This window comes from Sclerotinia sclerotiorum, genomic scaffold, assembly GCF_000146945.2.
Source record: "Sclerotinia sclerotiorum 1980 UF-70 scaffold_7 genomic scaffold, whole genome shotgun sequence".
Taxonomy (NCBI): Eukaryota; Fungi; Ascomycota; class Leotiomycetes; order Helotiales; family Sclerotiniaceae; genus Sclerotinia; species Sclerotinia sclerotiorum.
In genome coordinates this window covers 496,537-516,135 of record NW_001820829.1, presented here as the reverse complement: position 1 = coordinate 516,135, position 19,599 = coordinate 496,537, and the positions used below count along the sequence as shown (strand labels likewise).

Here is a 19,599-nt window from a genome sequence, read left to right as displayed (position 1 = left end):
GTTGTTACTGGAGGCACGCCTGACATGAGACCGCCAAAGAATGGATCGCATACTCGCTCTTGACTGAAGATACCGAGGAGCGCACAGTTAGTGTTGTGTACATTTTTGATAAGAAGTCGCAGAAAATCGTGATTGCATGTATCGGATTCGTTTTTACACGAACTTCGGTATCTGTCTTGCAACGCTCGCTCAGAAGTGTCAATATGGGCGGACCGGGTGCCAATCCTACACCAAAATCAGCAGGGGCCTCTGCTCCCAAACTAGTTGTCGCCGCTCCTGCAGCTGCTGGAACTCCCGCACAGTCTAGTAGGACACCGAAGATACTGGAGGTTTTGCACAATGTCACAGATGTTCCAATGGATGAGCTTACTCCTGATGCGACACTCGAAGAGATTGGAATCGATTCTCTCTTGGTTACTGAAGTCTTGAACGAGATTCAAACTGCTTTTGGCCTTGAGATTGACCTCAACACGTTCCTTTTCCTTCCAAACGTCAAGGCTGTGTGTGACCATATTGATTCTGCCCTAGGAGTCGTCCCAAGCGCAGCTGTTGAAGCTTCTGCTCCGGTCGAAACAAAAGTCAATGGCGTTTCCAAAGTAAGCGCGTCGCCTGCTATCCCAGAAGGTGATTCAACGCCATCGTTCCAGCGTGCTCAGAAGCTCTTTGCAGAAAACAAAGACAGCTATGAAAGGGCTGCTTTTCAGACCAAAGCTGTGGGATTCTGGAAGGAATGCTACCCTCGTGAAGCTGCGCTTGTGCTAGCATACGTCGTGGAAGCATTTGCCAAGTTAGGCTGCGACATGTCTGCCCTCAAAGCTGGAGATACTGCCCCCATGATTCCACATTTGTCTAAGCACAAGCAACTTGTGCGCCAACTGTACCGGGTGCTCGAAGATGGTGGACTCATCAATGTGAATGATCAAGGCCACTTCATCCGCACATCAAAGCCTGTCGATCCTACGCCAGCATCGACCATATATGAGGAAATCATTCCAGCATTCCCACTCCACGCTAGCGTGCATAAAGTCACTGGGGCTGTTGGAAAGGAGCTCGCGGGGTGTTTAACTGGTGAGAAGGATGGTCTTCAAATAGTGTTTGGTAACAAAGAGAACAAGAAAACCCTCGACGATCTCTACGAGAACTGGCCTCTTGTACGCTCTGGGACGATCGCATTGGGTGAGTACCTTGAGAAAGCCATGGCAAACCCAGATAGACCTGGTAAATTCCGCATACTGGAAGTTGGAGCTGGTACAGGTGGTACAACTAAGTACATTGTTCGCCACTTGCAGAAGTTAGGTATTCCCTTCGAGTATGTCTTCACAGACTTGTCAGCATCGCTCGTTGCAGCCGCCAAGCGTACATTCAAAGACTGTCCTGAGATGGAATTTAAGACATTGGATATCGAGAAAGAGCCAAAAGAATCTTGGGTTCACTCATTCCATGTCGTCATCTCAACGAATTGTATCCACGCGACAAGAAACCTGACCACATCATTGACGACGATTCGTAAGCTTCTTCGAGATGATGGTGTCGTAACATTGGTCGAGATTACCCAAAACATGTTCTGGCTGGATATTGCTGTTGGGTTGTTCGAGGGATGGTGGCTATTCGAGGATGGTCGAGAGCATGCAGTAACACATGAGTCGCTTTGGAAAGAACACATGCTCCGCGCTGGATTTGCCGCAGTGGATTGGACAGACGGTGAAGAACCCGAAGCACGTACCATTCGTGTTATTGCAGGGTTTCCTACAAACTTAAGTGCTTGATGGATTATGATTTATTTGTCGTTGTTAACTCATTGGGGGAAGCAGAATTATCATCATTTAGAGGATTTGTATATAGAATTAGACGTCGACGGAATAAATATGCTTCTGGTAAATATAAGATGTATATAAAACTCCTTGAAAGCCTGAGTGAGAGATAGATATTGAATGAATACTTGTGAATTGAGATGTAGCTGTTAGTGCTGAGCATAGAAACTGTGACTTCGAAGATGTTGAGTTTTAAGATGACGAAATCGAATAGAATTTGGAGAATAAAGTGAAGAGCCTAGCAGTATTAAAGAGCTGAGAGCTGATGTTGAAGAATTCCTGCAATGTGAAATGTATAGGTTGGTGGAAAGCGGAAAGAATTCGTGGTAAAAGCGTGTAGGAAGGTCAATTTACCAGTCAAGACTCGGCTCACTCTTCCGTGTAAATCTTCCCACTTATCTTCCACACAGGAAATTAGTTCTCAAGAACGAGTCTTGTTCTTGATAAATGTACGTTCACAGATTTGGTTCTGATTTCTAAGAAAGGATGGAGATTGGGACGGCTTTTCAAATGTGCAACATAATATTATAAATTTGGTGATCCTCACCGCTCGGCAGAATAATTTATAAATTGTAGATATTAATGATTGATGCAACCGGATTCTGTTATTGCTACTCCAGCCGGCATATAAGCTTATATAGAACCTTCATTATTCAAACCATTATCTTGCGGCTTATTGATCGTAATATCGCATTAGCGCCCGTGGCTTTCTAAACCAGCTTGCAGGAAGGCCAAGGGAACTCGCATGCGTAGATGATAGATAGATGCCTTGCAGCAAACCAAACTTTACCAAGCAGGGTTGCTTTGATTCAACGTTCTCCAAGGCCTCGTTCTATTATTATTCCATACCAAGACTGAAGTTCTGACGAGATGCTCAAATGGGAGCAGCACGTACAACGTAAGGTCATCAAAAGGGCGTAATCAAGAAGCCGATGTGAATCCGTGAAGCCCATCTTCTCCGTATGTTTCGATTTGAATCCATCTAGATATATGAGACCAAAATCGTAGTTTTAATCGTCTTCATACAGTAGGTCCACCTCGCTAAGAACAAACTGTGGGTAAAATGGCTCAGAATCTTTGACTCATATTCTTGCCCCTCAAAAAGATCTGTGCAAATACTGCTGGCAGGACACGCTTCTTCATTTATGGATAAGCGCACACCAAAAAAAAACTTTAAAGGAAGTACAAGATCCTCCATGCGCTGCATGAGTGGGCTCTTGACATTGTCCGTCAAACAACAGGAACCAGAAAAGAAGATGTACATCTGAGACCCTGACCTAGCTCCCAATGACTTTTCATCATAAACTTGCTAACAGAAATACGACTAAATATCGTTGTGGTACCAGCTCCATAAATTTCTTCGACATTACGGGATAAAATACCTGCCATGGCCTTAGCCGTTTCCCCTTATGACTCAACATTACACTCCGTACGGAGTATTTTCACACTAGCAGTGCCTAGAGCTAAAAATGGTCACAGCATGGTGCCCCTACCTCCGTACATCCATCTCAATAAGCTCGCTGACTAATAGCAATTTTTGCACTCATGTCCCTTGCTAGGTATTTCCACACTTCTATGTCCTGCACACACACTCCCGTAGCTGCCAAGGAAGACTCTTAGGCGGCCTAAAAGTCTTTAGGGCTCTCATAAACTCAGTGTATTGCAGATTGGAGAATCCCTGCGAATAGAGTTTGGAGGCTTGAATGTTCGGGCCCGAATGTTCAGACCTGTTTCTGTGTAGAAATAGCGGTAGATATTTCCATCGAATATTACCTTGTCGTAGTTATATGCTCTAGATCGGGTACCTGGTACTCCTCTATAGGATCTGCTAACAATTCAAAGATTAAATAGATTTAAACTTTTCTGCCTACAAGGCCTCTTCCTCGTACAACTAGAAAGCATATTAATTGCTCCTATTCTAGATTAGATTTGTGGGGCTAAACTTTAAAAGAGAAGTGGTAGAGCCAACGAAATAGATATAATAAATTATTTTCTATTGTTTTCTCTTGTTTTACTTTTATAGATTCATACAGAAGTAACTAGTTTTTTTTCTAATTTGCTCGCTTCAATATATTTTTGCTACGTTGGGGAAAGGTTGTATAGTTTGACAAGATCTATACTCTTGTTACTCTCGTCGACATCTTTGGAGAAATTTTCTGCTCCTTCTTGAAGCAGAGTAGAAAAGGAACGTATTGTGTGTGTCATGCTTTCTGGTCGTACGAGTAAAGTCTCTCACTGTGCCCCTGGATTCAAGCTTTATGTACTCTGCGGAGCTAAATCGTTTATCTCTTATATCCGTTTCTACGGGCGTCGGATATAAGTTCAACAGTGGATGCGGAGATAAAAGCACGGCTTGTGTTAGAGCATCCGAAGTGGTACATATTCCGTAAACCCTATATATTTGATGTTGGGACCATGGGGCTGGGAATGTCTACTTGCATCGCTTGTATGGAGGAAAAGATTCGACAAAGCTTTCATCGTATTCGTAGATGTACCCCTAATCTGCTCCGAGAACAATACACTCTTGCAATAATGTACTCTGTACGTACAGAACTGGAGTGTGCAGAGTAGATGATGAAAGAAAAGTAAAGTTCTACTCGAGTGCTACGGAAAAGGCAGGAGCAGGTAGGTAGGTATTTCTCCACCAAATCTCGGCAGTCGGATCTTGAATACCCCGATGATTGACGTTTGCAGCTTATCAAGCTGGGTTCTAATTCAACACATGTGCCTGCATGGAATCAGGAGTACCTTATGTACGTATTAAGTGTCAACAACAACAAAAACCACCTCTTCAACGTCCTTAATCCTGAATCTTGCATAAACACTCAGCCTCGCTCTATTTCATTTTAATTTCAAAATCTCATCACACATCACCAGGCCATACGCTTATTATAGGACGGACTACCGGCCTGTTGTGTTTTGGAAAAAAAAAAAAAGAGAAAGTTCTGTGGGTGATATTTTCATTCATTCAATCAGTCAATCAATCTATTTGTACCAACAAACTCTCCTACCATAAATAACCTCATCATGAGTACGAGTGGTCCGCTCGTTTCTACCGCCAATAGCTCAAATGCTCAACAACAATCTCAACCACCACCAAAAGTTCTTAGCTGCACAAACTGTAGAAGACGTAAGATAAGATGCAACAAAACAACAAACCCTTGTCTCCCGTGTCAGGTGAGTAGACTGTGTTCTTCCTATCTTTCATCCGTCCTTTCTGGATATCGGTGACCAACTCACAGTCAGGCATCTGGTACGGAATGTATTTTCCCTACCCGCGTCCGCAATCCTCGGCCGAGACAGAGTAATCCAAAGTCTCGTGATGCTGAGCTGTTGAAGAGGATCTCTCACCTCGAAAGTTTGGTGAGCAGAATTGATGCCACAAAACTCACCGGTGATGCCAGTCCGACAGAAGATAATAGCCGATCAAATGAACCATCACCAGCAACGCGGACTCATCGTTCTTTCACATCCCCAAGTAATCACCCCAAGCTTCAGGAGACTGGCTTAATACCGGGTCGTATGGATCATCAATTTGCTTCATTCATAAAGCGTCAGGAGACCGACTCAATTTATACTCATGACGGCTTTTGGACGAGATTAAGTGAAGAAATCGACGGATTGAAGCAGCTCATCGAAAACCCGAGCGACGACGAAGAAGAGGCTTCTGTATCAACTGCAACATCGCCCGCATCCAAGTATGATTCCCCTTCGCTGTTTTTCTTTGATTCCAGGGTCACTTCTTCCAACATATCAATGTCGTATCCGTCCGACCGTCATCGCGATATTTTATTTGGATTTTATTTCAAAAATGTTCATCCTTTAATAACTATAATGCATGAACCAACGGCATACCTCACGACACATTCAGATTCCGGACTAATTGACCGAGATACTGGTCGACACAAGTTCAAAAGTCTTCAGGCTATCACGTGCTCTTTTTGCTTTGCCGCAGTAACGAGCATGACAAATGAAGAATGCCTCGAGCAGCTTGACGAAGAAAAGGACATCTTAGTGGCACGGTACAAAACGTTGACGGAGATTGCTCTTCAGGAATCGGATTTTTTAAATAGTGTGGAAATCGTTACTTTCCAAGCTTTGTTAGTTTATATTGTAAGTAAACTTCTCCTCCCACCAGGCATCTTGGCCGGTGATTTTGTAATAGTTTATTTATGTACGTATTTTAGGCGGCCATGCGCTCTCATGATCGAAGTCGAACTACCTGGACATTTATTGGTCTGGCAGTTCGCATTGCTCGTGCTCTTGGGCTTCACAGAGACCCTACCGGCGAACCTTTCGATGTACAGATGCGAAGAAGATCATGGTGGACGTTGCTCGTACTCGATACTAGAGCTTCTGAAGATCGAGGTAGTGAAACAATGATCACGGACGGCTCTTTTGACACGAAAATGCCTGCCAACGTAAACGATGAGGAGTTCGGGACGGCTTCTAAATCTCCTGTGGTGGATAGGATAGGACTTACCAGCATGGCTTTTCCTTGCATTACAATGACAGTCAGTGCAATTGGATTGAAGATGAATTTCGTGTCTACCCAAAAGGATGCGCCGGTCTGGACCACGGAACAGAAAGAACAGATGATCAAGGGATTTACTGATAAGGTTGAATCAACCTATCTTGCAGGTTGTGATCCCGCAGATCCTAAATCCTGGTGGGTTTGTCGCATAGCACGACTTTTATCACTCAAATTATGGTTGTCTACACAATATCCGCTTCAGCGTAGAAAATCGACGTATCGAGTACTTCCTCGAGGACAATCTCTGCGCACTGCCATAGCATATCTAAACTTGAATGAAGAGTTGCAGCAACATGAGGGTTGTGAAGGGTGGTTTTGGCTTTTCAAAACCTATGTCCCATGGCATGCGATCGCTGTGGCTCTAGCTGAGCTTTGTGCTGAACCGACTGGTCCTCTTGCTGACGAAGCGTGGGGAGTTATTGAACATCATTATAATAAATGGAGTGAATATGTCGCGGATACAAAGGATGGAATGATTTGGCGACCAGTTAAGAATTTACTAAAACGAGCCAAAGCAGAAAGGAGGCGAGAAAGGGCCTTCAGTGGATCGCAAGCATCGGGAGCCACCCCGACACTTTCCGAAACTAATATTTACAGTCCACCTTCCGGATTGGGTCCCGAATTCTCCTCAGTCATTCCAGAAAATAACAATTACCATCAGCCATCAACGATTGAACAAGCTGGCCCAAGTGGACATAACCCATACGGTCCAATGGGCTTCGATCTTCCCATACCTATGGCTCCTACCGCCATGGATGCGAATATGGTATCACCATTAAATATTCCGGACGCTTATACAAATGCACATTGGAATGAATTCATTTTCGGATTAGCAGCCGTTGGTGCGGACGTACATCAAAATCCAGAGATGTGGAGTGCATATCAAGATTACTTTACTGGCTCTTGAATATTTTGGGAAAGCATTGAAATCCTCATATTCGCCTGCAACTACTACCATCATCCTTTTATGATGATTGCTTGGGTTGGACAGTATGTGTACGATCAGAAAGACGTTGTAATATCAAATATCTCCTCTCGTTTTAACTCGTTTTACATACATATTAGACCAAAAGCCGGGGGAACATCTTCGGATAAATTAAGGTTATGAGACCACGAATTTCTTACTCTGTAGTTCCAAGCACGCACAAGCCTTAGGAACAATTTCAAAATGTCGATAATTGGTTTCTGATTTTGGCCCGCGCGCAACATTTTATCACGGTATGGATACTGGAGGACATTCAAAGTCATGACAACGACAATTACTATTTAGGTAGTAAAGCCGTCGGGTACCGGTACAATGGAAAATCTTCTCGTACGGAGATTTTACTCGCAAATAGACAAGATCGAAATGTCACATTCAGATAGCTTCTAACAATCCCTGCGTCAAGAACCTAGGTCTCGCCATGTGGAGGAATATTTGGGTGAAACAAATGGTGAAGCGAATTTTGATTCACTCTCCGACCGTGCAAAGGCACGTACATAAGTTTCGAAACAAGAATGGCTTAGGGCGCCTAGTGATGAAAATGCTACTTGAACATGGCTTAATTTTTAAGCCTCATCTGGAAAATACAGTAGATTTTCTTTGTTGTAGAAATAATTTGGGCGGTGCAGAATTGGGGCTTGCGAAATTTTATAAATCCTAGCTGGAAATAACTGCATATTGACGGTATTATCAGAACTTGACACAATCCCACCTGTTCTATGGAATCATTGTGTGTAGATGGAGCTTCCATCTTATGTATGAATGGATGTAGGGGGAACAATTGAGGGCATGTATACCATGATGGACCGTTGCATGAGACGCGAAGTAATTGACAGACATCAACTTCTACAAGTTCATATGAAATTGGAGCCTATTCCCTTTAATCTACATGAACAGTTCCGCAATATTTGATTAGTAATCATCTTCTTCAAGAAGGTGTAGATTTCATCCTCATGGATAGCCTAGACAATACTTTAAATTGCTAGCCCTACTTTGTATTTCGCAAAGACCAAATCGATATCAACAAGGTCACGAGTTAGTATAACTCGTTCAGTTATTCGTCACATGTCAACTAGTCATAAGGTTACTTCAGGCTTATGTCATATAGTTCCCTTGCCCTTTCGGTCATAGGCCGATCTTTGTTTCATCCCTAATACAAGCTTTAGCCACAGCAGATCTAGTCAAGACAACCATGCTACAACGATTGCATCGCGCATCATGTTTGGATTTTCCAAAAGCAGACTGTTGCGAAGATGGACGTGACTAGTGGAGACTCATTAGTGGAATTCATTCATCATTAGCACACAACAATCCTCAACCAACTTTTCCTTTAATACGAGATGGACATCGCTTGATTTTCATATCTTTTTGCAGACAGTTATTTCTTTGCTTGTGCTTTTGCCGGGAAGTTATGGTGACTGGATCTTTACTACATTTATTTAATCATGGGTTATGTTGAGCATATACCACAGCAGCGCGTCTGGACGCGAAATCTTTTCGTAATTTTTGCTTCTATCTTACTTTTCTTTAATACTATATTATTATTACCCTGGGGGATATACCATGTTCGGTCATTTCTTCATACCGATAACCATCCTATCTCACAATATTCTTCCACCATTGCTTCTCTCGAAGCTGTAGATATTGGTCAATTGCAAGCAGGGGGCGATATTGCAACAGTTCTCCAGACAGCAGCTGATATCTTGGGCTCTGTAAGCGCGCAACATCACCTTGCCTCCTTACAGGCACTCAGCAATGATTTGCAAAAGTTAGCTGCGGATACACAGCAAGCACATAGTGGAAGCAATTTGCGACCCAGAGGAATTTTTGAGGATTTTGCTTCAGCATTCACAGGTGGGGCAGGGAAAGGAGGTGCGACGGGAGGTGCTGGTGGAGCGAAAGCGGCCACGGGAGGAGGTGGATTCACGGGAATTATTGAGTCACTTGGAGCGAAATTTCTTGGTATTACTGCCGATTCACTGGCCACACCAGCGCAATTCCTTGGCGATGGTGTCGGAAGGGGTGTTACCAGTGGTCTCAAGATCAACAATGGAGTTAAACAGACTTCGGCTCAAAAGCCATCTGGTATAAACGCTATTGCCGACAACCTTGGATTTGGGTAAGCAAACTATCGATCAAAATTTGTGAAATTCGTCATATTTCATGGTTTGTTTTACTAATTTGAATGTCACAGAGTTTCTAATGCCCTCGCGGGAAGTCTAGACACCTCAACATTTACTCAAGGTGCAGGAGCAGCTTCTGCCGCACTTGGGACGGGTCTAGGAGGAGGAACTGCCAGTGGCTTAGGGCTTAACAAATCAGCCGTTGCTGCTCCCAATGGAACTGGTATTCCTTTGATTATTGGCAACCTTGGAAGTGGCCTTACCCAATCTCTTTTTTCAAACATTGATATGTCGAAATTAATGACTGGTTTACCCACTGGCATGTTACAATCTGCAGTTGTTAATGCTGGAAAAGGTATGTTTGTCCCTGTCATGTAGTGAATTGACGCTAATGGTATTACAGGTTTGGGAGAAGGTGCTGCAGAAGGTCTTAACTTACCTATGAACACAGCAACTACCATGAAAATGGAGATGAAAAGGGCTGCTGAAGCTGCTGCTGCAGGAACCAACGCCACGGGCTCCGGGCTCAATGTTGACATGGTTGCATATGGGTTCACCAAATCACTGTCAAGTTCATTCCTTGGCGCAGTAGATGTTCAAAAATTAGCAACACAAGCCATGTCCGGATCTAATCTTTCCAGTATGGTTGGCCCTGTTCTTGTTGGAGCAGGTTCTGGATTGGGTGCTGGTGCTGCACAAGGACTTGGTCTCTCTAATGCAGTCGTTGCTCCCACCACTGGAGCCGATACTGCAGGTCCGGAAGTCGCGCATAACTTTGCCTACACACTTACCACCAATTTCCTCGCGAATGGAACGCTACAAACCTTACAGACTAAACTCATGAGTATCATGTCCATGACCAATATTTCTAGTATGCTAGGCCCGGCGGCACTGGGAGCTGGAAGTGGTATTGGACAAGGTGCTGCTGTGGGGCTTGGACTGCAAGACCCTTCAACCGCACAGACTCCGATGGATGGAGGTATCGCTATGACTGCAAGAGATTTCTCATATGGTCTCACCAGTAACTTCCTTGCAAATGGCACGGTTGCACGTCTTCAGGCTAAAGCAGCATCTCTTCTAGGTGGAGGTTCAAACTCCTCCGCCGGAGGATTGATGTCAACCTTGCAAGGTGTATCTGTTTCCAAGGCAGCTGAAGGTCTCGCAAGAGGTCTTGTCGATGGTGCTGGTCAAAGTATTTCCACCATGGGGGGTATCCAGGCAATTATCAATGGAGCCAATTCAACTCAAGCTATGATGCAAGCAGCGACACCGATTTTCAAAACGAACGATTTCAATGATACGACAGGAGGAGTAGCAACTTCTTTTGGCCAGGGATTGGGTGGTCAGGGTGTTGCGTTGATTGCACAAATGCTGGGAATGAGTATGACCATGCCTGGAAAAATGTCAGAAGCCCCAGCACCAATATCCTCCTCCAATGCTCCTGCAAGCAATCTCCCCTCATCAGATCCTCTTACAGGCAATTTCTCCTCTCCAGCTATGCGCGCACGTTCCTACAGATCCTCCTCTGTAATCCGTCGAACTGTACCTCTCGCACCCACACTCCCCAAACTCAAACTCGACAAAAGAGTCGATGCCAACACTAACCTCAATATCTCCGATATCACATCTGGGCTCGTCAGCGGTGTAAACACGACATCTCTTGATACTCTTCTTCAAAAAGGTGTTGATACTCTTACATGTCAGGGTGTTGGCGGCTTTGTACAAATCTTCATGGGCTTACAAGCTAGCGGGAGTATTCCCTCCACTTTTGCTTCTGCAGGAAGTTCAGTCATGTTACCTAATACGTTTTTCACGATTGCGAGTCAGGGTAATGAGTTTAAGATTAATCCCGCGACGCAGGATATTGAGGTTAATGATGTTCCGCTTATTAAGTTGGTGATTTTGATTGTGGCGCATGGTACGTTTCTTTCTTCGTGTCTTTCTCCGTTTCCCCTTCATTCTCACCCAAAATATAATATATAAAGGAAATCAACTAACCCCCACCACAGCATTCCTCCTCATCCTCATCTATTTCATCGCCATCCCCTTCGCGCTCCTCCTCTCATCCGGCAACGAAATAGCAACCATACTCGGACGACCGCACATCTGGGCCTCCGCCCCCAAAACCCGTTTCTACATCTGGGTATTCCTCGTTCTGCCCCTCTCCCTCGGTGGACTCATCCTCGGGATTCTCCTTCTCGGATCCGGTCCGCACGGAAACACATCTCATGGAATCATCGGCTTTATCGTTATCGCCCTCACATTCATCGCGTTCATCCTCGAAATGAAATTCTACGAGAGCATTAAAGCACTGCGATTATTGAGGGGTATTGTACTTACAGCTGTACTCGCAGGCGCAAATATAGCGTTCGTGACGGGATTCGTAGATATTCAGAGAATTAGTTTGTGTACGGTTGAACTTCCTGATGTGGTGTTGATTGGGGCAGCGATGAATGTTACGAGTACGTTTACGACGGGCACGACGGTTGTGACGGTTAAGATGTTTATTCAGAAGTGGATGGGGAGGGAGATGAAGGGGGTTCTTTCTGGGAATGTGGAGAATATGGATGCGAAATTTGCGGGGGATGTGGAGAAGAGTGGGTTTGAGGATGAGAAGGTGGGATTCAGAGATCGTATTAGGAATTTGGCGGGGAAGAATGATGTGTAGAGTTTGTGTGATGAGTTGGGTTTAGGATGAGGCTTTGATTGATTGAATGAGTGGGTGGTGTAGGATAGAAGTTAGGAGTAAGTAAGGATAAAGGGAAGGTGAAGAGATGGCTGTACGGATGGATGGATGCATGGATGGACGCACGAACGCATAGATGCGTAAGATTCAAGATTCGAATACCCCTTGGAATTCGACTGGTCGACTTCTGTACTATCTTTTAATAATAGCTATTTAGATCTAAGATCTTACTTCATTTCATTTCATTCCATTTTATTTTATTTTATGTAAGATCAAGATCTTATTATTACCAAATTGGTAGCTTCCAAGTTGTAAATGAGAAAATTTAAAAGGAGCACTCACTCATTGTATTTGATTCTTTTCTTTTGATCCCTATCATCTCTTTTTCTATTTTCTATATCTAATCGAATTCTTCAGATCTTTTAGTTCTGCTCAAATGTTGGTGCTGAGCATATCATTCAAGATCTTAATTTACTCATTGAGCGAGGATATGTTTCCTGGTAAGGTTTTAATGTACTGAATGAATGACTGAAGAGTCTGTATATCGTTTATTCAAATGCTTTTTGATGCTATAAATTTGTTATTTGAGTGTCAATTGATGGTATAGTTGTAAAAAAAGAATATATATATATATACGGATAAAAATATAACTCCCTCTCCTTCTATAATCGAAACGAGATTCTTTCCTCATTCTCGCTTATGTGGCATTTTCCATCAACTCCCCTCCCAACTCCCTCTCAACTCTTCATGTCAACTCCCATCCATTCGTCACTACAAAATTCCCCAAATTCAATCCCACATGCTAACTCAATCCCACAACCTGAAAATTATAATTACACAAATCCGCTTTATCCACCACATCCAACGGACCCTTCCCACTAACGACCACCACACCCCCAGCATCCAAAACACTCATCTCTACAGACCCCGTGGAAATATTATTCACAACCATAGTATTAAACCCCGCACTTAAATCCTTCGTCCCTAAAACCTTCCCCCCAACCCTAATACTCCCCCTCAAACCCCGCACACCCCTCGCAACCAACACCACCGCGGTAACACTATCCTCCACACCATCCATACCCACCGGTTTCCCCAGTCCCAAAGTATCACCTGCACAATCCCCCCCCTTCAAAAGCGTATGATGCCAAAAAGTCCCCTGAGCATCCTTCCCATTCATCGGAACCATCGACATCGTACTCCTCGCCCCGCTTTTCCACACGCTGATGAAACTCTGCAGGATTTGCCAATAGCCTCTATGATCATATGCGATACTCGACAGGGCTTCTGGAGTACTATTTGAAACTAAAGGTTCCGGCCAGGAATTTCCCATGTAATGTGATTCGCCTGCGTCGTTCCAGGTTTGGAATTCGATGAAATCGGGTTGTAGGGTTAGGATTTGATCGAAGCGGTTTTCGAGATTGGCTTCGCCGCGTCGATACCAGTTTTGTGTTTTATCGATGTGTTTGAATTGGAGGGGGGAGATTCCCATCATGAATCCTTTTCCGGCAGCTTTGGCTGCGTTCTGATATGTGACGTCGTCGATGGTATTGACGGGTACATCGCCGGCTGTATAGCTGGGCCAGGAATTCCAATTGAATGTTCCATTTAGAGTTGGATATTCGGTAGTGAAAAATGAAGAAGAGGCAGCTACATCTTGAAAGGAGGGAATGAAGTAGATGGGATGACCGGATGCAGACATTACTGCTTGAAGCTCATTTTTCCAGCCGTCGTTTACGGTGTCTTGACCAAATTTAAAGTTCGAGGCACCACCGTTAAAGGTGGAGACAAATGGTTGGCCGGAATAGTAGTAGTAGGCGCTGTTAGTGACATAGATTTTGAGGATTGGGATGAATTGAGACGGGGATGTAAAACCGGTCATGTCGAAGGAGAAACTGGGTGTAGATATTAGTGAAGAATTTCTTACTTTGAAGGAGAATGTAAGTACAATAGTTTGAAGTTATGAGTTTGGGCATATTTGAAGAGCGAGGCGACTGTGTTTGTTGCCCATGAATTGCTAGAATCTAATGTTACGGCTAGATGATTCGATGATTAGATCATGTCTGGATTTCCTGTTGAATGGTAATCTACCGAGATTAAGAGCAAAAGCATCGACTCCTAAAGCTATTGCATCAATGATATCTTGCTCACAATGAGCATCATTGATTCCTCCTACCATGTAGTGAAAGAAGCTAATGTCGGATTAGTACATCTCTAGTATGACTAAGTATGATGCTTACACTGGTTTTTCAGTAGCTGCTGCATTAGAATTTGCTACTACAGTGCTTGACGGGGACTTTGAAGTTGCAACTGCATTTAAAGAAGTCCTGCTAGTAATATCTGAAGTAAAACTACTAGTCGCTCGCACGATCGTCGATGTTATATGAGCAGAACTGACAGCCGTAGGAATAGAGGTTACTACAGAACCCGTCCCAGTAGACCTCTGCAAAGAAGTAAATTTTCCAATTCCAACCGAATAACCAACAATCAACAACTTACCAGAACCGCCGAAGTAGTAGGAACCACAACAGAAGAGACACAAGTTCCCGCTCGATGAGAAATATGATCATAAGCTCCAAGTAAGCCCACTTCACAACAGAAATCATTTCCATCCAGCCCAGCCCATAAATTCCAACTATCATCTGCGCATTTAGGAGCTGCTTCAATAACGCTACGACATTCACTTGCTTTTGAATATATATTAGATTTTCGGGAATCTGAAGAGAGGAGCGAAATATCTTACCATTAGTACAACAAGCAGCAACTTCTGAATTTGCAGGTTTGGCACAAACCATATTCGATGGACAACATGCTCCAGGTGCAATACTTCCACAAGATGTACTTCCTACCGCACAAGTCTCCGCCTGGAGAGACCAACCCGGAGATCCAATAATATTGCGATTTGTGTGAAGAGAATTCTTAGGTAGATTTCTTGCTAGAACCAAGCTTGAAGAAGCCAGAAAGAAAATGAATGACAAATGCATGATTGCAATAATAATGATGGTTTAAAACAGCAACTCAGATATGCGCAATCTGCTCGAAAGATTGTAGGAAGAAAAAAAGAACTACTCAAGAGTAGTTTCGACCCAAAACACAACTCGCACAAATAATAAGATGTTATAAAAGAATGAATAACACCAAGTCGTAGTTTAGGATAAGATTGAGAAAGAACGAAAAAGAAAGAAGGACAAAGTACTTATAATATCCACAGTGTTCCTACCATTGAATTAAAGATTAAAGATGATCCGGCATATAAATCCTACGGTCTCAACCGCTATCATCCCGTATGACGAGTATGTAAATGATCCATCATCATCAATTACATCTTCATCTCCATCTTAATCTCCTTACTCCATGCTACCTAAACCTCCCATCATTCCATTAATCTCCCACCATTTTTGCCGCTCTCACTCTTCACTCTACCATTCCTCTCCTCTCCATAAATCTCACAACACCAAGAAAATAAATTACCTACCAGGTACCTACCTACACACACAGGATCAACATCCTCAAAAAATATGGAGCACCAGAGTAAACCAATAATTCCTCCCTCCACGCACCTTCTAATTGGTCAATATCATTTATCATCGATCTTTCTACCTTTCTAGCGTACTACTCAAAACCAACAGCGCCACAATAAATTTCTAAAAGGACTGAAGGATGAATGAAGTTGTTGTTGTTGTGATTACTGTGTACATTGGTTAGAACGGTAACCTTAACCAGGTTGAATTTTTAGGTTGGGTCTGCTGGGCTGGGCTGGCTGGGTTACTCGTTTAGTGAAACGTACTATTTTACTCCGTGCTATCAATTCGACGGGATGCGATACTATGGCCTTTCGTACCCGGTTGTTGGTTAAGTAGGGTTAAGGTTACATTACGAGTAGTAGGTATAATATAATCTTAATATTAGGTCTGATATAAACAATAAAATCATTACATAGAGACTTAGACTTGCTTATATACTAGATAACTCTAATCTTAGATATATCATAAGATTACAGTCCTACCAACGATGAAACATATCTATGAAACAATCTACAATTACCCAGATAGATCATTAGCATCTCAAAATCGAGTTCAAGATCTAATAGGAATAGGTGAGATACTACATGCAAATAGGTAAGGTTAACCTTATGAACGAACATAAAAAGAAAGAGAAATTTGCTCAAATTCCCATTTAGATAGCAATTGATATATTCTGAGGCAATATAGAATGGAGATAAGATGCATAGCATATCAATCACTATAAGGTTCGAATCTCAGGGCATTATAAATCTTATTTACCTACACTACTCCTCTATAAATATAATAATTCCTATCCTACGTATTCTAGATTCCTTCTATCTAATTTCCTATTTTAATAACTATTTATCATTTATCATTTACCATTCCTACTAAATCCAGCAGCATCAAGGAACTATCTAATATCTCAACCCTCTCAAAATGATCTTTGTATATCTAACTATTCTATTACTAGTATACCTACCTAACTATTCTACCAATAATTATACACCAACATCCCCGTACAGCCCAAAATAAGTTTACATCTATATAAACAAGATCCTCCCTCCTCCCTCCTCCCTTTGGATACTGTCCAAGTATCCCATCCCATCCCATCCCATCTCTCCTCCCATCCCATCTCCTCCCTCCCCATACAAGCATCAACATAAACATAAACACAAACAAAACATAAAGCACAAAGGTCCTTAATTCTCAAGTACCCAATCCTCAAATACAGTACTCACTCAATTTTTAAGTCTTAACCATAAGTAGTCCATCCAGTGATTGGTGTTGCTGATGTAGGCTTGAATGCGGTTGGATGAGAGTTGGGTCTGTTGACGTTTGGCCCCAGATGTCTTAAGTCTTAAATAATATCTTATAATTATATCTTTGTTTTATGTATTTTATACTTTAAATTTCAGATTTTAGATTTTAGATTTAAATTCGGGATGTAAGTTAAATATCTATATAAAATAATATCATCTTAATATATCATATAAAAGTAAATACAACGAAAAAAATCATAATAATACTTATAAGCCACCAATTAATCTCTTATATTTTAATATTCGATATTTGATATTTGCTATTCGAGATATACAAAACTACCCTCAAAAACCACCTTTAAAAACCAGATCCAGATTCCTCACCCCAAACAAATCCCATTTGATCCATCTATTTATCCCTTACTTTTTCACAAAAATCTCAAAATCTTCAATTCCCAGATTCTCAAATTTAACCTTCATTCCCTTCCTCCTCCTCCCTCTCCTCCTCCCTCCCCTCCTCCCTCTCCTCCTCCCTCCCCTCCTCCCTCTCCACCCCACCTAAACAAAAATCCCCCAAAATCCTCCAAATAAATTATCATCCAACCATCCCAACCATCTAATCATCTAAAACCTCCATACATCCCCTCCCTCCTCTCCTCCACCCCCCCTCCCTCTCTATCATCCTCTCCCCCTCTCCCCTTCACTCCCTCCATCTTTTGACTACCCATTCCCATTCCCATTCCCATTTCTATACTGCATACTATTTCTACATACTATATCTACATACTATACTACATACTACATCCTATCCTATACTCGAATAAGAATAAGAATAAGAATAAGAATAAGAATAAGAATAAGAATAAGAATAAGAATAAGAATAAGAATAAGAATAAGAATAAGAATAAGGAGTTGATAATTACTAGATACTAGATATAGATTTAAGAGGTTTTGAGAGGTCTTAAGAGGTTTTGAGATAGAAGGTGCGGGGGAGGAGTAGTTAGATAGATATAAACTTAGCTGATGATAAGTGTGTGTGTTATACCATGGTAGTGCTTTATATAATATACTTCTCTATATCATGATACTTCTCTATACCATAATACTTCTCTATATAGTATACTAAAGCTATAGAACAGAAGAAATAATATACAAGTGAGATACAAGTGAAGTCTAGGTGTAAGTGAAGTGAAAAAGGAGAGGGAAAAGAAGGAGATATAAAATGCATCATTATGGGAAGAGTACAGACAAACAAACATAAAATACCCAACACAACATTCAATCCATTCATGCATTCACCAAACGAACAAAATAAGTATAGATAGAGTGTTTATTCATTCAATCAACTAACAACCTCATAGCATATTTCCCAATGCAATTGAGATCAATGCAATTGAGACCAACGCGATTGAGACCAATGCGATCGAGACCAATGCAATTGAGACCAAACAAAGCTCATTGAGAAGTACTTTCATTCCCGATACCGCTCAAAGCAAGTAAAGTTATTCCTGGCCACCATTTTATACCTGCTAGGTAATCTTAAACCCATCAACAAATAAACAGAATTCAACGCAGCCATCCCACGCAGCCATCCTACATCCCACATCCATCAAACATTCGACAAAAGGTGTATGAAAGGGAATTGATATCCATGTTATGATAGAAACTCCCTTGCACAAAAAAAGGCAAAGAAGAATCATGTAACGCCCGAGTGCCTGATCCTCTACGGAAGAAAAGATACTGAAAGTTGATATGATAGCTATCCTATCCAATCAGATGTAATCCTCTATTGAAAGATGCTAACAGTTGATATGATAGTTATCCTATCCAATCAAACTAAGCATCAGTCTTGGTCTTCTTCTTTCTAGACTTTGGTGCAGATTTTGGTGTTTCAATTGTTGCTTCTTCTTGCTCAGTGGTAGCAACGGGTTCATCTCCCTTTTTGCCTGAACGCTTACGTTTTCTAGCTGGGCTTGCCTCCTTTTGAGGTGGTACAATAGAAGCGGAGGATGGAGCGGGGATTTCTTCGGCGACTTCGGATTTACCCTTTGATTTACGACCTTTGGCCTTTGGTGTCTTTGGGGCAGGGGTTGGTGATTTCTCTACTTCAGCTTCGGCTTCAGCTTCAGGCTCAGGTTCACCTTCTGCATCTTCTTCCTCCTCAACTGTAGCTGTAACTCCGGCACTGGCTTCTCCTACGAGTTGAGCATCCGCTGAGGCATCAGCACCAATGTTGTTCTCATCAGCATATGCGGCGGCAGCATCATCACTCATCTCCTTGGCGGAAAGGTTACCTCTGCGATAGGAGTGCATGCGCGCATTATACAAACGGAGATTGTCCTTGTAAGCATCTTGCCAAAGCTGTAAAATTTATTAGTGGTGAATAAAAACGGTTCGAACCGGTGAAACTTACCGCTTTATCCTTGGGAGCCATATCAGTCCATCTTTTCGTACCTTCGCTAGAAACCTCTCCCTTGGGAACATCACCGAGATCTTTTGCGATAATAGGACGAGCTGTTTGCATGTAGAGGAAGAAGGGAGTGAGAGGACGCTTTGGCGCATTTGGATCATGTTGTCTCTTCTTCCTTTCCTTCTTCTCTGGAGCAGTCTCAACGGCCTTTACTATAACAGGACTTGCAGCGCGTTGAAGAGCACCAGCACGACTTCCGAGGAGAGGATTTTCACCAAGCTTGAAAGA

At 42.6% G+C, this 19,599-nt stretch overlaps 5 protein-coding genes across 5 annotated transcripts in view; 3 read left to right on the top strand and 2 right to left on the bottom strand.

The window, feature by feature from the left end:
• Positions 1–203: 203 nt before the first annotated feature.
• Positions 204–1,766, top strand: SS1G_05787 (hypothetical protein; the record flags this gene model as incomplete). The annotated part of the gene is made up of 1 exon (XM_001592815.1): positions 204–1,766. One exon carries the CDS (start codon positions 204–206, stop codon positions 1,764–1,766), a length of 1,563 nt encoding a protein of 520 aa, XP_001592865.1.
• A 3,072-nt stretch (positions 1,767–4,838) lies between these two features.
• SS1G_05786 (hypothetical protein) lies at positions 4,839–7,252 on the top strand (the record flags this gene model as incomplete). The annotated part of the gene is made up of 3 exons (XM_001592814.1): positions 4,839–4,988; positions 5,058–5,924; positions 5,999–7,252. The coding sequence occupies 3 exons, from the start codon at positions 4,839–4,841 to the stop codon at positions 7,250–7,252; spliced, it is 2,271 nt and encodes a 756-aa protein (XP_001592864.1).
• Positions 7,253–8,772: 1,520 nt separating this feature from the next.
• SS1G_05785 (hypothetical protein) lies at positions 8,773–12,118 on the top strand (the record flags this gene model as incomplete). The annotated part of the gene is made up of 4 exons (XM_001592813.1): positions 8,773–9,446; positions 9,522–9,805; positions 9,854–11,368; positions 11,460–12,118. 4 exons carry the CDS (start codon positions 8,773–8,775, stop codon positions 12,116–12,118), a joined length of 3,132 nt encoding a protein of 1,043 aa, XP_001592863.1.
• An 820-nt stretch (positions 12,119–12,938) lies between these two features.
• SS1G_05784 (hypothetical protein) lies at positions 12,939–15,120 on the bottom strand (the record flags this gene model as incomplete). The annotated part of the gene is made up of 4 exons (XM_001592812.1): positions 12,939–14,031; positions 14,377–14,579; positions 14,636–14,823; positions 14,880–15,120. The coding sequence occupies 4 exons, from the start codon at positions 15,118–15,120 to the stop codon at positions 12,939–12,941; spliced, it is 1,725 nt and encodes a 574-aa protein (XP_001592862.1).
• Positions 15,121–18,737: 3,617 nt separating this feature from the next.
• The window catches only part of SS1G_05783 (hypothetical protein), a gene marked incomplete at both ends in the record, with an annotated part of 1,312 nt that continues 450 nt past the window's right edge, over positions 18,738–19,599 (bottom strand). Inside the window, 2 exons of the mRNA XM_001592811.1 lie at positions 18,738–19,262; positions 19,315–19,494. Of these exons, the coding sequence (XP_001592861.1) occupies positions 18,738–19,262; positions 19,315–19,494 (705 nt within the window). The remainder of the gene's footprint in view (positions 19,263–19,314; positions 19,495–19,599) is intronic.